At 36.6% G+C, this 22,074-nt stretch overlaps 1 protein-coding gene across 8 annotated transcripts in view; it reads left to right on the top strand.

Moving 5' to 3' along the window:
• The first annotated feature begins 223 nt into the window (after positions 1-223).
• ASPH (aspartate beta-hydroxylase) overlaps positions 224-22,074 on the top strand; it is a 110,363-nt gene continuing 88,512 nt past the window's right edge. For 4 of the 8 annotated variants that reach the window (XM_054003406.1, XM_054003261.1, XM_054002928.1 and 1 more), the window contains exons 1-4: positions 224-394; positions 16,459-16,608; positions 17,341-17,385; positions 18,641-18,709. In XM_054003406.1, the coding sequence (XP_053859381.1) occupies positions 334-394; positions 16,459-16,608; positions 17,341-17,385; positions 18,641-18,709 (325 nt within the window). In that variant the 5' untranslated portion in view covers positions 224-333. Of the gene's footprint in view, positions 395-13,251; positions 13,472-16,458; positions 16,609-17,340; positions 17,386-18,640; positions 18,710-22,074 lie in introns of those variants that run through there. The other 4 variants (XM_054003098.1, XM_054003343.1, XM_054003175.1 and 1 more) reach the window with 3 other exon arrangements.

The following is a 22,074-nucleotide window of genomic DNA, read 5'->3' as shown; positions in this document are numbered from 1 at the left end:
GGGGGCGCGCCCGAACCCTCGCGAGAGGCCGCCGCTCGCGCCCGCCTGTGCCACGTTCAAACGGGCCGGCGGCGGCGGGGGAGCGCGGCGGGCGCGCGCAACCGGCGGGCCGCCGCCCCGCCTCCTCGCTGCGCCGCCGCCAATCGGAGGCGAGCGGCGCCACGCCTCGCTGGCGCGATTGGCTGGCGGCCGGCGCGGGGGCGGGACCGCGGAGCGCTCGGGGTCGCGCTGCCGGGGCCTAAGCGCGCTCCCGCCGCACGCAGGGCTCGGGTGGCGGCGGCGGCTCCCGACGCGCTCCCGCTCCGCCCCCTGCGCTGCCCGACGGGAGGTGCGATGGCTTCCCGCAAGAGCTCCAGAGCCACCGGCGGCAGCCCCAGCCCCGGCTCCAGGAGAGGTGAGCGGCGCTGCTGCGAGAGCGAGGCAGTAGCTCTGCGGGGAAGGGGGCCGGAGCCGGAGGGAGGGAAGGGCCCTCCCCGCGATGCGGGGCAGCCGCCAGGCAAAGCGCTGGGATGCTGCGCCTTCTCCCTGCCGCTACTGCCTTTCTCTTCCCTCCCCTCCTGCCGGCCCCTCTGGTTCCTCCCGCGCTGCGGGAGCTGGGGAGGCGGACGCAGGGGTAGATGGCCGGGATGTATCCCTCGCGTTCCCGCCGTTCCCTATCCAGGGAGTTCACGTGGAGGAGAAAGTTGTCGGGCCTGGGCGGCGGGGACTCCCCTCGAAAGCTCCCTAGAAGGGATGAGATGAGCGCCGGGCAGGCCTCAGCATCTGTGGGTAGCCCCGAGACCTCTTCCTCCGGAAGATGAGGTGGAACCGGGATGCCCCAGTCTCAAGTCTTTCATATTCTCGTATCCAAACTTGGATGTGGAATATCTCCTCAGACTGACCTGGTTAGGTCAAAATTATTAGATCTGTTGTAGGTGGAGCACCTAAGCTGATGGTTTCTGTAACTCTCGGGGCAAGGAGGAAGAGTCCCAGAAAAATGCAAGCAGGAGGGTTTTTTGAGGCAGTGATCCCCCACCTGACCAATAAAGAATCCCTTGACAAATCTGGCTGCTCACAGACCGCTGTGTGCGGACAGTTTGTGTTCATTGGCATTTCTCAGCATAGCAGTACGCGCCTGAAAGAGGGAGAAAAGTGTCTGTACTTCTGGAGTCACTCTGCAGCCATGTGCACTGTACTGGAGAAAGGAGGTTTTTTTACCACACACTGAGTGTTTACGTGTCGTAGCTTATTTGAATTTGAGCTTGGTGTGCACAGAGCTCCAGTTATAAAATGTGGTGATGACACAGAAATAATATCTGTTGTCCCTCTTTGAATATAGCAAAAATAGTGTGAACAAGGTTTATTAAAGGCTGAACCATATAGGATTAGTTTACCTACCACATGATGAATTAGGAGGGAAAGATTTCAAATATACTTAAGCTTAAAAGAGTTTAGAGATAATATTGCAATGTTTGTAGAATTGATTTTTTTTTATTTTATTTAAAAATCCTTTTTTTCAATTGCTGACCTATGCTGTTAGTCTATGTTAATTACAGTTTTTGCTTGGACTGGACATGCTATGATGATCACCCAGTAGTAAGCATGCTAAATACAGATTTTCAATTTTAATGCCTTAAAAACATATGTCCCTGTTGTAATTTTGAATATGGTAGTTAATATTTTAAATATCACTTTACATGTTTGTCAATATTTGAAAAATAAATTTATTGGTAAACTGAATCTCTGACTGAATAAAGAAAGCATTCCATGGGTTTTTATTTGTAGTCTGAGTAATATTTTCTCTCTTTATATTAAAAGATGTCTTTGAGGGGATGAAGCAGTATGGGTAATGTGTTAGGCACTCTACTGACATGTAACCTCTTAAATTTCTTAATATACAACACTCCTAGTTAGAATCCTTTAGACAACTGTAGCAATTACAGCATGAAGGTGATGCTGTTTTCACAGTTGCAGCTGCAGAGAGAGGTGAGGGATGGCAACTCCTGTGCAAATAAAGGAACAGCTGGAGGAGCAGAGTCCTCCCAGCAGCCAGTAAGCTTTCCACAGTCAAGGGATGTGAAAGTGAGATGAGGAAATGATTTTGAGATGGCAAGTAATTGAGACGGGGAAGTATGAAAACCTCAAATCTGAGACACTTTTTGCTTGATAGAAGTATTCACTTTCACAGCAGTTCTTGAGAGAGGATGTGGCTTCTTGCCAGGGCCTTTCTCACAGCTCAAGCCACTGAGGCTAACAGCTTATTTCAAAATCTGTGCACTCAAGACAATGCCAGCATCAGTAATCTGCTTTTAGGTTTCACTCTCAGAAAATATTTACAGTAAACTACAAATAGATTAAGTTCTATCTGTAGTTTATATAGGTGTTTTCAGGTACACTGTATTGTCAGAAGTGGAACTAAAAATAGTTTAGAAATAGAACTCTAGCTTTTACTTTCAGAAGTCATATACTAGAAGCTGTCAAATCAGTCCTAATTTAAAAAAAAAAAAATCTTTATTTTAGCTTTGTAGTGTTACTTATTCTTTGAAAATTAGATTTACAGAATTTTATGACAACACCAATAATTTTATTTAGAGTACAGAAGTGAAAACCAGGGAAAAAGTTGACAGTTTGGGGCTACTTAGAGAAACATGTGTTTGCTATTATCTTTACTGGAAAGTTTGGCTGCTTGTTACTAGCCTGCAGAACCCATTGTAAAGATGTGGCCTCTCAAAAGGAAGAATATCAATTTTAAAGACTGGACCAAGTAATAGATACTTGCTGCATTGTTACTTGAAGCATCATTAGATGAAGGACAGTTTTGTTACAGAAACAAATGCATAACACCTGGTCATGAATCAGCTCCCTCAGATTTCATGAGATGTGAGATGTGGAAATGTCTTGGGCATTGGCAGGTGCCTATAGAGAAGCCTTCCAGCAAGACCGAGGATCAGCATCCCAGTGAACTTTTGAAATACGGATGGCTGAAAAATGATGGTTTACTTTGTCAACTATGCTTACCTATAGAAGTTCAGATTATAAGACAACTATCATTATACTGCTGTGTGGGTATATTGTGTCTTACAGTATGTAACAGAGGACTTAAACATAATTTTTATTGAAGATAAGTTGTGCAATAATTGTTTTCTTTGCATCTCTGATGTTAAGTGGGAGAGTTCTTCATTAGGCTAGGCACCATACAAACCACACATTTCCAATGTAAAGCATTGTCTGTATCTACAGAGAACTGTATTTTATATTAAAAACCCCATAGTCCTGTCTCAGTTCTGAGGCTGTGTTGCCTTCAGTCTCTGTGATGACAAAGAACTCTAACATTGCTTTGATAAATTTTCTTTAATCTCTACAATAATGACTGAGCATCCTCTGCTCCTCTGGCATCCTCTGCTCTTCTCTGCAAGATCCCAGGAGATGGTAATTTTCTCATTTTGCTGTTTTAACCATGTGGTTTTCTTACATGTGCAAATGTATTGCCATTTTTTTTAACTCGTCCTTTGGACCCTCTAGTGCCCCTTGCTGTAATTATTTGATTCATTTTTGGTGTTTCAACTTCAGATTTGTTTTGGGGCTTGTTTTGGTATGTGTTCAAGGTGACCCAATGTATTTATCCAAATGTAATTTTGTGTTATCATGACAACATTTTTAGTTCAGTATATCACTTCTAGAAAGAAGTTGTGCCTGTTAATTTGCAAGAATTTCCACTTTTTATCTCATCTCTGTTTTAAAGACTACTTTAGAGTGTGCTTTTATCTGGGTGAGGATCTCCATTAGCTTTCTAGTTTACCCAAAGAGCAGAGAAAATTCATCAACTGGACAGGTCATGTTTTGCTACTGAAGTTCTTTTGTTGGGAACACTGAACTTCACATCAGTGCTTGAAGTGGGATTACCCATCCATTCTGTGGTGTCTCTCAGCTACCCACCTGTGCTACGGTATAACATCTCATTTTCTTGCACTGTGGATTCTGTCTAAATATCTATATAAAAATTTGGTCTCTCTAGTTTCTGACTTCAGCTGCTGTCCAGTGTGCTTGTTTATGCTCTTTACAGTTGTGTAGTGTGTCATCTGATTTATTGTATTACAATCTCTCCATTATTCCCTTTTTTTATTGAAACCCTTAGGAAGAAGGGTGTTAAGGTGTTGGAGGTCATAAATGAGATGTAAATTTGGGATGCTCTGTGGGGCTTAACAAATATTTTAACTGGTCAAACTGTTTGCTGACCAAAAATGACCAAAGTCCAAGTGTTTGCTGAACCAAAAATGATTCTCATGATTCAGTTAGTGTGTTACTCAAAGTCTTGATTTGGCTTTTCAAATTCATTGTTAAAGTGTTTTCTTGTAACATTATTGGTCTTCAGAAATATACAGCGAATTATTATTACTGTGTTAGAGTTTCAGTAGGTCTATTGTGAAAAAATGAGAAATACTTTGTGTCTCACTGGTGGAAACTTTGTATACTGTTTAAGAAATTCTGCAGTGATTTCTTTTGGAAGTTTATCCTATTGCCTAGTTTAGTTGCTTACAACTTTTAAGAGCCTGTATTTTTACCATTAATGCCAGATGCTAATACAAATAGCAAAACCATGGAAATGTAGACAGCTCTTTATAATTCATCTGTCTGCCATGGGTCTTATTCAGGGTGGCCTTTCTGGAAGACATTTTAAAATATTGTAAAATAGTCTGCCAGATTAAAAATTGTAGCAACAGTAATGGTCCAAATATCACTAATTTGCATGGTACATTACAGCAGTGGCACTGGTGAAATGACTACATTTGCTGATTCTCCACCATTCTTTTCTTTTTTTTATTTTTTAAATGTCCTGTACAAAACTGGAGGCAGTAACTCTTCAAACAAGTCAGTTTTCTAGCTTTGATTCAATGAATGTGATATATAAAAAATTTAAAATGGTTAACATAGGTATTTCTCAGCTCACTTGAGCAGATTTGCATTGAAATAGTAAATCGTCAATAGATTCTTGATTCATTTGTCTACTTCTAGAGTCAAAAGAGCTCTAGAAAGACAGCCCTTAAGGTTTATCTGAATGAGACTTTATCTACACCATTAACTGTTGACAGGTGCAGTAGCTGATTGCCAGAGTTACTCTGGAAGTAGAAGCATTCAATGTGAGCACAGTATATGCCTTTATGCCTTTCTGGTTTTCCCATGTTGCCAGGTATTTGTATTTCCTTCCTTTACTTTTTCTCAAGGATGTATTATTTTGGGTTTTAAGATTGATACTTAGTGTAGCAGGATGGACATAAATACAAAGAACCTGATACATTCCCCTCAGTTGTTTTCCTCCTGGAGGATTCTGAAGCACTGTGAGAGTCCTCTCCAAACTTCCAGAGATGCTACCACTTGACAAAGACACTAAAGTTCTCATACCCCTTTTGATCCCATGTGGGCTGAAATCTTGGGCCTGCTCTGTGTTTTCTAATGGATCTTACCTATATGCAGGAAGTCACTGTGAGCTAAAAGAAATTATTCACAGTGTTTCAAATATGGAGGAAGGTTGCACTTCACATCTGCAAGGATGTTTGCTTCAATATACTTTTTGAGCATTTTGTTAAGTGTTTAAATGATAACCTTTTCAATAGCCTTCTGAGGACAGGGCTTGTTTAAAATGCTAGGTGGGAAATCTGAAGTATCTCTGGTATCAGGGAGACAGGAAGTTGGAGTATGTTTTCTCACATTTTGGCAATTACTCTAAGAGTGCACATGAGGATTCCCCATCAGGGGTCATAGCTACTCAGTGTTCAGTCACCAAGGATGTATATCATATTGAAGGGTTAAGAAGTTAAATTTTTTTAATAGTTTAAGCTGCAGGTCTGCAGTCAGCTTAATCTAGTTTGAGACAGCTCTGCAGTCTTGCTCTTTTCAATACCCCTTTCCTGTACCTGAATTATTGGCTGTGCAGGTGTGAGGTTAACCACACAGGGAACTGAAGCAGAAAGCTGATTTTTTTTATTCCCCCCCCCTAGACTGGCTCAATGCATGACTTTATGGAAGGTCATCTGGGGAGGAGGGAAGAGATGACAATGAATGTGTGGGCATTAGGGGAGGGTGAGATTAAATCCAGAGTTTTATGTTTGATCATGTAATTGTGGAGCCATGGTATGAACACCGAAAGGTGACTGGTTGACTATGCTAATGTAATAGGTGGATATATAAGGGCTATCGTAAAGATAACAAAATTTACTAGCAGGGGAAGGCCTATATGTCAAGATTATTTCTAATTATGGAGTGCATAGAGAGGTCACATTTGAATAATGCCGTCTCTTTAAATGGAAAAGCTCTTGGCCGATCACCTATATGAAAAGAAAGGGTTCATTTTCAGCTGGAATCACTTTGAAACATATAATAAGAATTCCTGTGCTAATTTGTATGTTGAATTCTTCATTGTAGAGAACTTGAGCAGTGAAGTTCTGATTTGCCCCAAGCGATTCTTTCCCGATGAAGATCACAATCTGGTAAACTGTATGATAGCTTGCAGCAATCTTTTCCCTAACTGCATCTATGGGAAAGCTCTTTGCATGGAAAAGTTTTGAGCTATGCTTTGAAGTGAAACTCATAATATTATGTGTCTTGAAATATGTTGGAAATTAAGTGTGCAGATAACTATGTAGTGAGTTGGAACATACTGCAGTATGTGTGGTTCAACTTTGTTAGAATTTCAAAGATTAAACCACTTGTAGTTTTCTTCATATGGAGTTGCACTCTTACTATGCATGTACTTAACCTCATGTAACAAATGTGACCAGGTTGTTTGCTTGAAGACTTTCTTTACAAAACATCTAATAGCTAGGGGGAGTTGTAACTACTCAGTAGTGGTTTCCTGGTTTTGCAGTTTTATTTCCTGAGGTTCTATTTGTTAACTGACAATTAATTACTAATGCAACATATCTCACTTACTCATTCCTCACACAGGTGTTTTTTAAATTTAAAAATTCTTAAAGAAAGTTCACATAGCAGTTTGTAACTGTAGTCGTATTTCTTTCTATAGCAGCTAGAGGACACATAGTAACTAGAAGACACAGACATATCTTTTGAAGCCAGAAGGTTCTGTAAACAGCAATTTCTCTGCAACTGAGATCTCCTAAAAACATATTTTAGTAACATATGAGACATCTAAAACCTGTTTTGTACTCCTTAAGAGTGGCAGATGCATAGCACCCTGTGGACAAATACCTAATTAAATTGGCTTAGTATCGGACTTGGAATTCTGATAAGTTTTTAGCATTTTAAGCATTTTGAAGTGTTCTTTCTTTCCATGAGCAGAAACCTGTGAAAAGCAGAGTTGCCTGCATGACAACTGGAGTTTTTCTATTTGAACTCCCTCAAAGCATGAGAAAAATTTAAAAAACTAAACCAACATAATCTGTTTTCTTTATTTTGTGGCTTAATTAGGACTTGTTACTAAAACAAATTGATGTGACCCACATTACAGGATAGGAAAGTGGAACAAGGAAAAAAATACCCTTAAATTAATGCCAGCATGTTATGTACAGCGATGAGGATTTTCAACCTTATGTAATAGAATCTTTTTTAAAGGTCACCACCAGCAAAATTTGCATGTTCTAGGCCCAAGTATTTCTTGTATTTCCTCTTCACATTTACCTTCCCTGAACTTTGCTCCGTCCTAAATACAACCATCTATTTAATTAACCTAGTAATTATGTAGCACTGTTGGCTACATTAAATCATTCAAGAGCAAGAAAGGTAGATTGTGTAATTTTAGTTCTTATTTCCAAATGTTCTGTGGGAGAGAGCTGGTTAAGCAAAATAGCAGCTATTAAAAATCTTAAATAATTTGTATAGAGTGGTGTTACAGAGATATTGTTCCTGCAGCAGGAGGCAAATTAAAATTTCTTTTTAAGCATGTGGTCTTAACCTTGAACCTCTTGGCTTGATGTTTGAGTCAAGTAAGTTTACAGGAGGCACATTTTACATTGTTTTGGACTTAAATTCTGTTTTGTGATTCTATAAACATAAAAACAAAACTAGAGAAAATTGACATAAGTGTTTGGGAAAAAAATACGGACTTTTCTGTACAAATCTATTTAGATTAGGTAAATGTATAACAAAATATTTTTATTCTGTCTTTACAGGACTCCTGTTTTTTTGGTTTTTTTTTCTTCAGTGCTTATTGTCTAAGCCTGTTGTTGTACTATCTTTAAGTTTGTGGAGAAAAGTTTTAAAAGTAATCCAAAGTATTCTGATAGTGATAGATGCCTTAAATATTGATTTAAATATATTGCTGTTGATAGTATTAATTATAAAACTCAAGTTGTAAGCAATGTCCTTTTTAGTTAAGTTGTGTGCACATCTGTGTGTATTTCTTCCTTGTAATAAATCCTTCTTGAGGAGCTACCCAAAAAATTGTCATCCAAATAATCAAAAACTAAAATAAAAAGCCAAAACATGGCTTGCACAAAATTTGACTAGGTTTTGGATGTGATCATCTTTCTGTCACATTTAGAAAAGAAGCAAATACAGATTCAGGATTTTCTCTTATGAATATACATCTCTGTCTTCTTTTCTCCTTCTCTGACTTGAGTAGTTATGCTTAGATAAATAAGACTTGAGAAGAAAGTTGCTAACAGCAGCAGCTCTTACGGGGCAAATGGCTGGTCTCTCCAAATCTCACTGAGAAGTGTGGAGCCAGCACTGCAAGTAGAGTCCACTGCTGTGCTGTATTTAGATGAAGTGCTTTTGAACAAAAGTCTCTTGAAACTGTGCAACCTCCTAGGACAGAATTTCTCACTAAATTTCTCCTTTTCTTTCATTTGTGACTGTTTTTCTCATAGAGACAAATCCTTAGGGTTTAAAAACAACCCAAACAACCAACGGCCCTGAAGCTAGTCATTATTGTGATGGGTTTTCTGAGTAGATTTCTTGGGAATAAATTTTACTATTTTTGTTGTGTATGTCTTAGAGGAATCATGTAAATGGAAAGCAATAGGATTTGTTTATAGTCAAAAAAATATAACTACTGAAGAATAATAAATAAATGTAAAATATAGCAGCTTATATTCACAAATGTACTTATTGACCATCTCTTTAGAAACGGAATATAAAACAGCTAAAAACCTATACATGTCTCTTGCACATGAAGCATATTTGCAGATAATAGGATCTTAGATCTGATTCTTGAGGGACTAAGATGGCTTTGATCTTATACCTTTGGGTATACTTAAAAATGTCTTGTAGACCTACAAAGAAGTTCAAACAGTGTTCCCTGGAGGAGAGAACTGAGTCTGATCTTTCACATCCTGACTAAGTGAGGAATTCTAGGAGATGTTTCAATGGAATCACTTCGTCTCTTGAAGGGAGTAGCTTCCTTTCAGTAGGGAAGTTCAGCAGGATGCTTATGATCCTAGAGGTTTTTTACATATTTTGTGATGCATCCCTTTTTTTTTGCCAACTGGTTTTTTTCCCCTGTAGTTGGCCATTCCCAGCATCTCCACAATCAGCCTGCTTTGTTGTCTAATCCTGAATTTATGACTTTTCTCTTGCTTTCAGTATTTATGTATTTAGATTGTTTGTATAGTGGGTTATTTTACTATGAGAAATCTTTAATTTTACTGTGAAAAATTGCATTTCAGTTAGTTAATTTTTATTTCAAATTTACGTTCTGGTCTTTGTATTTCCTTTGAAGTTAGTGCTTTTTCTGCTCCATCAGTTTCCCCATTCCTAATCAGTAAGTTTCTGATATAGATTATTAAAGTCTTTTAGCAGGATGCCAAGGTATCTTTATAACCACATAATCTAGATTATACAAAATTCAGATCAGAGATCTAGTTTTTAATGAGAAAATAGTTTTAATTAAAAAATATTTCCCCCCCTTCTAATTTCCCTTAAGGTTGTAGTGCTGAAGAAAATTTCTTAGAAACTAAAAGGAAGAATCAATTTTGTATTGCAAAGATTTTTTGTTTAATTTTTTGAAAGTGTACCTTTACCTTAAACTTTGGATCTTACCTCTAGAGACCCTGCTGCCATAAAACAAACAAAACTTTCTGAGTATGGATATTAGTGAAAATTTAAGGTTGGAATATTTCGTAAATGATATCATAAGTATTTTAGTAACAATCTCTGTTCCATCTGTAAACACAGAGAAAATAGTAATTCTGTCTCCCTTTAAAAAATAAAATAGAGTTCATAAAAGCACAGATTTGTCCATTGAAAGTGTATTATTCTACCCTTGATGTAGAGTAATGCAGAGTAAAATTAAAATATGAAAATAATTTTGATTTCAGATTAGCACTTGGAATCATTATGGTGTAGGGTCTTCTTGGAATGCACCAGTTCAATATGTGCTTATTGAGTCAATTATAAAATATGTATTACAAAAAGTCTGTGTGTGTGTGTATACACTCACATGACCTGTCTCTCAGTAGTGAGAGTGAAAAAAACCCTTGTATTTTGATATAAAGGGGAAAATAGATAGGGGAATATCAACAGAGAAGGCTCTGAATTTCCTGAGACAAAATACTTGTTACAGACCCAACCCAATAAACCCCTCTATAAAATCAGTTTAAAATAATTATCTGCAGATCTATTAGTGGAAGGGACTTGCAGCAGTTGCTTTATCATTAATCATACTGGACAAGATAATTTGCCAAAAATTTCAAGCAGTAGTAAGCCATGCTTATAAAACAGAGGTTGTTTTCTGTCTTTGCACTGCTACTAGTTCTGCTCTGTTGGTGATAAAATGGTTCTTTTGTACCTTATTTTAGCTTTTTAATTGTCTCCCGTATCTGCTTTTTATCACACTGTATTTTCTTCTTAAAAGCACATGTTCTAAAGTCTCCCTTTAATCTAGCCGATTGATAGTTTTTACTTCTGAAATGTGATTTTTAGTTGTTTCTTTGAGGTTAGTGTTTTATTGCTTTTTCTTTTAGTGTGTATTTCTAGTTTCTAGTGACTGCTTGCTTTTGTGCACCCTTATCTCCAAGTGATAAATCATAATTTCTTCCATATAACTTTCTAATCACCTTTGTGGAAAAGCTTAGTTTGATGATTTGAAGTCTGACATTTTGTGTTCATAATTGACTATTTTTCCTCTCTAAATTTCTTTGCTTGCACTTTGGTAGTGATATAGAGGTGTAACTAATGCTACTAGTCTGAATTGTCAATTATACTTCTGTAAAATTAGTTAAAACACATGGCTGCATAGTTGTAATACAACTAACTTGAAGGTAGTTTTAAAATTTTGGAACGGTTATATAAATCAGGTGAAGAATAATCACTTTGAGTGTTAGGGAAGCAATTGGAATTACTTCAAAAAGAAGCAGCAGTCACAGCATCTGAACACAGTAGAGATGAGACATTGTAAGAAGTCTACACTGTTGACTTTGCTGTCCCAATGTCAAATTGCATTGTAAGTAGATACATATTCAACTTAACCTTTGTCTTTCATAAAACTAACAAAAATAATATCGTGCAGTAATTTGGGCTAACCTTGATCCATCTTGCTCTTGGTCCTTTTTCCTTTTGATGAGTTTGAAGAGTTTCCCCATTTTAGCTGTAGTGTCCGCTTTCAGGAAGGAAGATGTTTGTCATTCTTGCAATCAATTAATTTTTAAAGGGCACAAGATTAAAACTCTGGGTACTCGGCTAGAGGTCAACATACATGTGTTAGTTCAGAGTTGGAGTGTACATTTGAAATTAATTTATTGATTCTCTCAACTCACTTTCCTTATAAGCCTTGTGCTTGTTGTACCTGAATGGAATTTGCTCACTTAGGTCTGAGTGAAAGGTGCTAAAAGGTGTGCTGAAATCATTATGGGCATTCTGCCAGGTAACATCTCAGACCGATCCCCCCAAAATACATATCAATGGACAGGGCAGTTCCCAGCATCAGTTAAATACTCTATGAGTGTACTTGTGGTAAGATCCGGTGTCTGCAAATGCAGGTGCACCTGAAGTGAATTTGCTATAAATTGCCTAATCTGATGCCTGTCAAAACACTCTGTTGTTTATATACAATAGAATACATATCATTGCATGTAAAATGATTTTGAATATCTTTTTTTTTTTTTTATTCCTCCATGTTCGGTTACTTTCACTCTGTGTAAATTTCTCCCCATTTTGCTCTTAATTGCTTGTGCATCAGTTATGTTACTGAAATGTACTAGTCAGGAGGTCTTTCTTAAAGCATCTGATCCATTTAATGTATTCAAGTGGCTTTAAAGATAGTTAAATGATACACTAGTTATAGAATCAATTGCCTGTAGTTCCTTTTCATCCATATGAAAAGTCTTTAGCTCTAGTGCTGTTTCACAATTTTTCTCCCTTGAACTCTTGAGAATTGCATTTGCTGGATGTTAAAACCACAGGAGATATGTGTTGTTTTTCAAAGTAGCTGTAACATTCTTCTGTTCGCTCCATCTACCTGGTAGCTGTGTTATTTAAAGCAGCATGAGGATAGTAGGGCAGAGTGGTAGATCCTAAAGCTTTTTTTACAGTTGTAGTGAATGAGAAATTAGTTTGTTTTTGACTTCCACCTAAAAGGAGCTGGCTTTTGTTTGATAAGTAATGGGAAAAGAATAGTTTGCTAAAATTTAAGATGGAAAAAAAGTTGAAAAGTGTATTAATGGGTTTTTGCTCTTTTTCTGGTCCTTAAGAAGAGGAGGTATTGGTGATTTAATTTATATTAGCTCTAAATGGTACAAGCAGTATGCATTTTGTTCAGAATTTAAGGGAGGAGTAAGTGAGATAATTTAGTGTTAACCCTTTCTGGAAAGGGTCTGCCAGAAGTAAATACAGTATGTAGACTTCTGAAAATTCCTTGGCAAGAATGCATGAGGATGGTTTCAAGTAATTCTGTTAGAAGACACAAAAGTACATTATAGAAAGGAGTTGTCTCTTTTTTCTTGAAGTAGTTAGCAAGTTTTAAATGAGCAGTCTCTGCAGGGATACTCAGAGCCTGGTAGGGGAGTGCCAACATGGAGAAAGTTTCTTGGATGAGGGCCAATGTAACAAATGCAAGCAGGCAAGCTTTGTGTCCAGACTTGTGTTTCAGCTTATGCGAATGGATTTAATGTCCTTAGAGATCAGGCACTGTGGCATAAATTGCAGCAGAAGTACTATAGTACAGTGTGCTTGGTTTCATTCGCTGTTGTTTTTGATGTTGGAGGATTAAGGGGAGGGGAAAGGATCAACTACCCAGGATGCTCTGTTTGGAGGAGTAAGTGAATTTCATTGTCGTCAGAACTAGATTGCCATATGAGTTCTGAACAGCGTTTGGCTCCTGAGGATAACTGCTCTAAAAATAGATTTGGAGGAGAGGTTTCTCTTGGGTCCAGTTTCAGGTTCCAGCTGAGCTGGCTTTAGGAAACCTGTTTGCTCCTGTTGCAAATAGGAGGATAACAGTGAGGATATTTCTTATTCTGCCTTCAGCATTAATTTTTGGATATCCTGACACACTCGCTCTGTTGGTGGAAATCGAGCACTAATGTTATGGCTGACGACACAGGTATAATCCTAACGTTTTTGTAGTGAGCAAATGGAAAATGTGTACTTGGAAATACCAGTTATGTCTGATTTTATAATCAGCAAAATAACTGGCTTACTGTTGTATGTTTTCTTGCTAGTTTGCTGTCTAGTCTGTGTTACAGGCTGCCTCTGTTCTCTCTGATTACATGTTATCTGGACTAGAGGTATTCCATGAGTTTATGGCTGGTGGTTAATTGTAAATAATTTTTTGCCTAATAGAGCATAAATTAACATGAGAAACACTGTTTTGTCTTCAAATATTTGACTTCAGAATTATTTTTAGAGTATGTAAAATTGGTAGGTGTCTTGAAGGTAAGCCAAATTAAAAAGGTTTTCATACAAGTAAAAAGGTGGATGTGACTTATGGGGGGTGGGTGAGGTATAGGATTTTATAGATTTGCTGTTGAGCGGTAGACTGTGCTTTAAGACTTTCTGATGTCTGCATAAAGACATCTGTTGGTGTAAGCACAGGCTTACCAGATATGGCAAGTGACCTACTTCTGGCATGGCTGGCAGCATGTGCAGGGAAAGGGCTTGAGTTGAGAATTAACTGTTTGGAATGAGCTGTGAGCCAGCTTCAGTCCTTGTAGTGTTTTGTTCTGACTCTGCATGTAGCATTATTTGTGCAGATTGTAGATAAATTTTTTGTTACGTAACCTCCATTTATATAAAAGTGTTGTGTGATCAAGCTGCCGTGCTTGAGTTGTTATTCAAGAGTTTTGTAAATAATTTTGCTATAAGGTAGAAAGCCCCAGCATAAAAATATGTCTTTGTGACTATTGTAAACTACATTTTTATAGCAAAATCTATTTTGGAGGAATTTGCATGAAACAATCTCTTATACTGCAAAAAATATGAATAGTTCTGCTTCATTACATAAATAAGTTGTATTTTCTTTCATTTTCCTGTTCTTCTGATAAGTAAAGCTTCTTTCTTGGAAGGCAAATAGCAGTAAGTGGTCGAAAACAGTAAGGCAAATAAGCGTGAAATGCAGTAAGATCATCTTTCCTGTTTGCTCCAGAACCAAGTTGCAATCTGGAATCATTTAAACTGTTTTTAGCGTAAGGATTTAATTTTAAGTATATGCAAAGCTTTCATTGACTGCCTTGCTATACAGGGGAAGCCGTGCTGTTACATACTGTAATTGTTTATTTATAGTATTAACATTACCAGTTCAAGAGTACTGTAAGTAATCTTCATACAGTTGAGCATATTTCTGAATGCAGATGCTGCTTTTCTGTCCCTCAATTTTTAGGCTACCCATACATTTCCCACAAGAGCGATGTTACAGTGAGCTGTGTATATGGACCCTGCACATATATAATTAGAGGACTGTGCAGTAGCAAATTATATATACCTGATGTGAGGATAAGTTGCCTCATTTTCTCTCTGAATAGCATTTGTGTTTAATGTAGAAAAGAAACTAAATAGTTGGTGTTTGATCTTTAAAGGGAGTAGTGTTAATAAAATAATTTCTTTTTTCAGTAAAAGGCTGAGCTGAATGAGAGTTGACGTGGGTCAGTGGTTTTTATATTGATCTGAACTTGGTATAAAGTACAATGTATGTAATAAAAGAATATTTTATTACAGCTGTAAACCTGCTGGCAAGCAGGGTCAGTGAGGACTTACATATAGTTCCTGTTACAAAAACAAGTCAGTCACCCATCTCATTACTTATCTTTCAGATATACCATTTTATTTTAAAAAACAATTGTGTTGATATTTAGCGTCTAAGAGTATTTTTGTCTTTTTCTATGATCAGTGTTGATAAATACATCTAACATTTCTTTCAATTAGTATAAAGATAACTCCTTAGCTTATCACAATATTCATGACAAAGTTTCTTGCAGCATTCTATAAATCATGTAAGAAATAGTTTTGCTTGGATAACTGGGCCTGCATGTAGCTGAGCAGGCAAAAGTTGATTTTTAGAATGGAATGAAGTGGAATAGACTAATGAACTTGAAACTGCAGCCAAGTACCACCCTTGCAGCAGTAATGTCAGGGGGCAGAAGAGCAGACATTGAGCTTTGGAGGAAGGCCACAGGCAGGCATCTTTCTGGTTACATATTTATTTAATTTTATATATATATATATATGTATATGCATATCCCTCTTTCACTAAAGCAATCCTAAAACAACAGACTAAGCAATTTATGTCTTCTCTAGTGATGATGCCCATTTGAAACTTGCTACACATATGCTGGGTCTTTCACTGTTATTTGTTTACAATTATGTGTAATTTTTTATATATATTTACTTTCCGTATGTGCAGTTATAAGTGAAACCATGATTTGTGTTATGTCTCTGTGTCATCCTTTTACTTGTATGTTCCATAGGACTGAAGTTCTAGAGTTGTGTAGTATGGAGTGAATCTCTGCTTAATTCTAAGCATCAGGGAAGATGGTTTTAGTTGGCAAAGTGTTCTGAATTTGAAGTCTTACCTTTAACATAGTTCAGGTTTTAGAGTTTTCTTAGGCTATGTGAATTGTCACGTTGGTTATTTTGACTAGTTTTGAAACTTGATTTAGGAGAAATGCTTCTCTTGCAAATCTTTTCTGCTGGCCATACTGGCCTCTGGTGGCAGTCTGGGAACTGCGGGGAACAAATGCAAAGCATTTCAAAAATGTGAAGCTCTGTGTAAACAGACATCAGAGGGGAGCAAGGCAGAATTTTCAGCTAACTTGTAAGACAAATTAGATGAGCTTTTGGTGTTTGGTTGGTTATGAGGCTTTTGCTTAGATAATCATCAAGCTTCTCACAGTAATTTACAGTGAAATGGAAAGCAAGTAAAGGTAAAGTTTAAAAAAAAACCAACCAACCAAAAAACTCCACAACAAAACCTACCATTGTTGCTCAAATGTCTAGTATTCCATGTAATCATAAACACCCAGTTTTATAATTGTATCCTCAATAATAAATTTCTAACTCTTACATCCATTTTTTCTTCTTATTTTATTTTAACAGAGACTAAGCATGGAGGAAGCAAGAATGGAAAGAAAGAAGGCCTCTCTGGAAGCTCATTTTTCACCTGGTTTATGGTAATTGCTTTGCTGGGAGTTTGGACGTCAGTAGCAGTTGTCTGGTTTGAACTTGTAGATTATGAAGAAGTTCTAGGTAAGAATTCTAAATCTTAAGATTTTTCTAATAATGTTATGATATGCATTAAGTGAATGCCATTTTATGTCTTTAGATAGATGACTTGTCTACTGTAGTGTTTGCAAATTATCTGCATGATAAGAATAGGCAGTGTGGTTCAAAATGTATGTTTTAATGCTGAGCACTATTATGATGTTAAAATGGGGTTCTCATAAAAGGGTATTAACATCCTGTAGGCTGTCTTTGTAACATATATACTGTAGTTAATTTGAGAGGTCAGCTAAATATGCAGTTTGAATTGAAGCTCTCAGAAACTCTCAGCAGTGGTTGAAAGTAGGCAGCTAATGTTAGCTCTGCTCTGATGGACTGTCATGCCTGTAGGGTCAGTATAGCTGATCAGTCATCCCCTCAGGAGTGAGATGTTGAATGACCTCACTTTTAAGCTTATAGTGGTGATAATTTTATCTCGATATGACAATTTTAAGACAGTACTGTTAATATGATATTTGAGGTTACAAATTAATATCTCGAATTTCAAGATGTTTGTCCATAAGAACAGCCATTTTCCCTGATGTTGTAGGATTCAATATGCACTTTTGCACTGATGGCTTTGCAAAATTTACAAATCTGTTGGTACATGCTTTTTTTTTGATCTGGACTGATTTTTTTTCAGAAAAAATCTCCTGGTTTGAAACTTAACTGGGTCTAGTGATGCAAATAATGTTTTTTGTATTTTTACCATGCATGCAGCCAAAGCAAAGGATTTCCGTTATAACTTGTCAGAGGTCCTACAAGGTAGGATATTAGAGAAATAAGCTTGCTTTACAGTCCCTTGACTGAAAGTTTTGTTTTATTTTATTATGGTTTTAATTTTTTTTTAAGAATTACTTTTCTTCTGCAATGAAATGAAGCTCAGCCATTTCTCATCTGTCTCATTCTTCATGGTTTTGAAGATGATATCATTCTTATTTCTAGAGACTTATATTTTTGCACCAGTCTGCTGTGTTTATCCATAAACAGATATGCCTCCTTTCTAATGGGTTGCTTCCATAAAATGGTGATGAACATATTTTTCTATTCTAGACCCAAGTCTAAATTTTTTCTTCCACAAAACTGTTTTCTAATTTTTAAGTACCATGTTAAGAACTGTATGTCATTTATTTTGATAGCAAGAAAGTTCTACCTCCATTTAAAGAATGACAAGTGTAGAAAATTGTCAGACTATAAGGACACAAAGTTCTGCAAGCTCTGCAGGGTTTCATCCTGTTAGAAGTTGTGTCTGAATTTTATCAAGCCTATAATTAGATAACTCTCTGCTTAGTTTGGTGGTCCCAGGACCCTTCAAATCCTAGATACCATGCTTTTATGCTGAAAATTCTCTTTTAATAGGAACTGAGTTCTCCTTTTGCATATACTTAGGGCTGGTTGAGCTGCAGTTTCAAAAACAAAAAGTGAGAAAACTGATTTGTTAGTCTTACATGAAAGGATGGACAATTTTTTTGTCAGCGTGGAAGGTTATAGAATTGTTGGTAAAATTTGTGAATGGTTTTCCTTTGTCTGAGAAGTAGGCTGCTTACTTTCTGTTAATTTGGCACTAAAAACTATATACCTATATAGCTATCTATTTTCTGAGAATTTAGAATTGCAGAAAACATGTAATCAGAAAACGAATGGCTATTATTTTACAAATTTTTATTATTTTTCCTCAAACATATTGAGTGTTTCTCATGAACTTAAATTTTATTCTAAGCAAAGCATGTCCATGTCAAGTACATAACTATAGGCTTGCTTTAAATCTACAGGCTGCAAAATCAATGCAGGAAAAAGACAAACTTTTGGTCTGAAGTGCAGGAAATACAGAAAGAAACTTGAAATATTTGAGTATTTACCAGGAATTAAAAAAATGTGGTTAAGAATATTACAGCTAGATTGTTAAAAAGCATATGGTAACAACCTAGCGTTGGCAGTCAACCACTGCACATTGAACACTGTACTGGACACAAACAGCCAAATCCCTAATTGTCTTTTCTTCCTCTCTTTGCGCTTCTAGGCAAGCTTGGGATATATGATGCTGATGGAGATGGAGATTTTGATGTGGAAGATGCTAAAGTATTGCTAGGCAAGTACAAATACAGGTGGAACAGTCTATATAATTTAGTTGGCATATTCAAGTTTTGCTTTTTTGTTTTTAAGTCAAAACAATATTTCTGGTTTGTTTGTTTGTTTTTTCCTAGTTTGAAAACTTAAGTTGATTTCATTGTGATGAGTTTTTCCTTAATGCAAGTTGTAGGTAATTTTTGTTCTTTTTCTTCTAATATAGCAATGTTAGCGGAAAGCATTTAATCTTACAGGATGATTTTTAAATTAGGTGGTTGATGCTACTGTATTGAATGTTAAAGGATGGTTGTGATTATCAATAAATTTATCAGATGTAGGAACTAAGATGCTTCTAGAGTGAAAACATTGTTTATGTTAACATGTTAAGCCAGGTCCATTTTAAAATGACTTTAAATGTGCCTTCGTACTTCTTAGATGACTATTTGTGTAGTGTATTTTTCGTATTGTCTTTCCTCTATTCTGAATTCTCCACAAGTCTGTTCATTTTTTTGCCCTTCAGAAACAGTACATGACATGAATTTTTCTTCTCTGGCATTGAAACACTGGGTTTAGGCTTCTGTTCCTTGTAATTTGTGAGAATGTCTTTCTGCTCACTGTGTATCTTCAAAGGGAAATTTCAGTCTCTAGACATGCTTTATGATAGTGTTGTTTACTTGCATCTTTTAAAGCACTGCCTTCTTCAGCTTCAGTCAAGCCTTGGATAGATACTTCTTGCCTACCTGATGGTAGAAATTTTACTTAAGTTTACTTTTCTTTAGATTTTCTTTAGTTAGTTTGTTCAACTTTAAACCTCAGCTGAGCACACAGACCTGTAAAATTAAACAAATTAACAAAGCAACGAACCCCCCAGCATAGTAACTAGCAGCTTGAGCAGAGGACAACATAGAATGTATCAAACTAGTCAAAGTTACCAGTAGTACATTAGGATGTTATGGTTTGCTATTCATTTGCTATTTCTAATTCATACTCCATAAAAATCAGCTTATCATAATTTTATTTTTCCTACTTTTATCTGGAGAAGTAAGCAAGTCTTTGGGAGGATGTGTGTTCATTTGTTTAATCCCTTCACGGTTTATAGAAAACCCATATAATCAACTGAACTAGTTTGCAGTGGTGTGAATGTGAGAGTCACTCCAAAGAATCTCCAGCACTCTTATTGGCTACAGAGCTACAGATTGGGTGTTAATTATAATTGGTGACTAAGATAATACTTGGTATAGTTACAATCCTAATCTTTCTCTGTCTATTATGTAGTGTATGGAAACTGGATATCCGTTATGCTGCTTTGTTCCATCTCTGTTTTATGCAGCCTGATATAGCTGGGAGTTCTGCCAGTACATGAAAGTGTTTCTATTCTAAGCTTGTCTTATCATGCATTTAAAACTTGTACTTCAAATGTGACCTTAAAAGGTCACAGATCAAAATTTATTTTTATTATTTTTGAAAAGTTACTTAGAAATAGGATTTAATATAATTTAAATTTGAGAATAATTTTTGCAGGATGAAAGAAATAATAAATTCTAAAGTTTTGTGACACTGAGAAAATTATGAATATAAAAAAATATTTTTGCCAATAACAAGCATGTTATATTATTAACTGAACTTTCTTGTAAGTTACTGTGCTTGTTTACATTTAAAATTTAATACGAAATAAAAAATCAGTACCACAATGCAGACTGAAATTTTTTCATTGATGCAGAAACAGGAAGACTGAATTCCGTCTTGAGGAATTTGTCTTCCAGAATTAAGTTGCTGTAGTAAAGGAAATTTAATAGTAAGCCTACTTTCTGAATATTGAGTGCAAAGCTCCTTTTATTTGTGAGGATTTTGTAAGGAAGGCTTATTACTTTCTGGGATTTTTTTTCTGGGTCAGACTGCCATAACAGCAAGTGGTTTCTCTGGTACAAAAGGAGTTGCTGTAGTTTGGTGTTTAATGATAGAGATTCATATGCTTTTTTCTCTTCTGTTCTTTAGCTATTACATCACTAGTATTGTGTATTGAAGTATGTGATATGATACAGTGGTTTAATGTTGTCCATTTCCATAACCTTTAGTTTTCACTACAAATTTCAAGATTGAATTTCATATTAATTAAAAAATTAAATATCTTTTAAGTTTAAATTAATTTAATTAACATTTTGAGAAATGCTTCTACGAGCATGAGTTTATTTTGTATTTCAAATAGTGGTTTAGTAGCTGATAGTTTAATAATTTTCTGTACTACTTGGCTATACCTGAATAGAATAATTAAAATTTAGTATTTTATTTCTTGTTTGTATAAGGTATGATAGGATCTGTTCTTTATTATTTGTTGGAATCAAAGTGGGTTTCATGATTTGGATCTATTGAGGGATTTATGTAATTTTCAAAAGGACGTGCAAGAAGTTTGTTCTTCCCCTCTTCCCCCACTCCCTGTGTAAAAGAAGTAAAAAAACCCCAAAATACCAAACCACCTACAGCCCCTCCAGTCAACCAACCCCAAGTAATTATGGAGTATTGTAGCATTTATTTAAAAATTATCTGTGGTGGAAATGCAAACTTGTTGAAGCTAATCTGCCATTAACTTGCAGATTTTGTCTTTTTCATAGCTATTTCTGAGGTTCTGTTTACAGACTTCCTTCTGGTAATGGGAAGAGAGGCTCTGTACTCTGCTCTTTTAGGGGCTGCTGTTTGCAGTACTTTGCTTCCTAGTTTTTGTCCACTCCAATTGTTTTTGGAATGGTGTTTTTCTTAGGGAGAGTGCTACACATCTGACCTTGCTTTATATCAGTACAGCGAAGCAGTGGCTTTAGTTGTATAACCAAAAAAGTGGCGTGTATAGGGGTACCAGTGTCTGTTGTAATAGTCACTTTGGAGCTAAGCTGTTTCTTTTGTACTTATCTCCCTTTTAACAAGCAACAATATCCTGAGAAATTCTCCTTAAATGCTTGCAGTAGTTAGTTTTGGAACTGCAGCTACAGAAAACAATCCCTTTATTGTTCTTGTGCATTTAGTTCAGAGTAGGACAGCTATGCAGAAAATGGCAAAACCCCATCCTCATGTATCAGCAGTCAAATGGTAATAAGCAGTAGAATCCAAGTAAAAAATCTTAGTTTCCTCTGGTTCAGCTACAGTAGAAAAATATGTTTGCAGGCAGTCACACTGAGATTGCACATTCAAAAAATCTATAGTGAGATCATAGGTTAAAAAAAATGCTTTTGCACAGTTCAGCTGTTTAGGATAAATTTTATTCTCTCTCCTATTTTTCTTGTGTTCTACTGTAGCACTTTCAACTATTAAAGATTGGCTTGTGCTCATTTTCATAAGAAGTGTTCACAGGAGAAGAAAGGCTTTGTCTTGTTAAATGCATGTAGGGAAGTCCAGTGC

Source organism: Vidua macroura, chromosome 1, assembly GCF_024509145.1.
Source record: "Vidua macroura isolate BioBank_ID:100142 chromosome 1, ASM2450914v1, whole genome shotgun sequence".
Lineage (NCBI taxonomy): Eukaryota > Metazoa > Chordata > Aves > Passeriformes > Viduidae > Vidua > Vidua macroura.
Note: the sequence above shows the minus strand (reverse complement) of the source record. Positions and strands in the feature narration are given on the sequence as shown.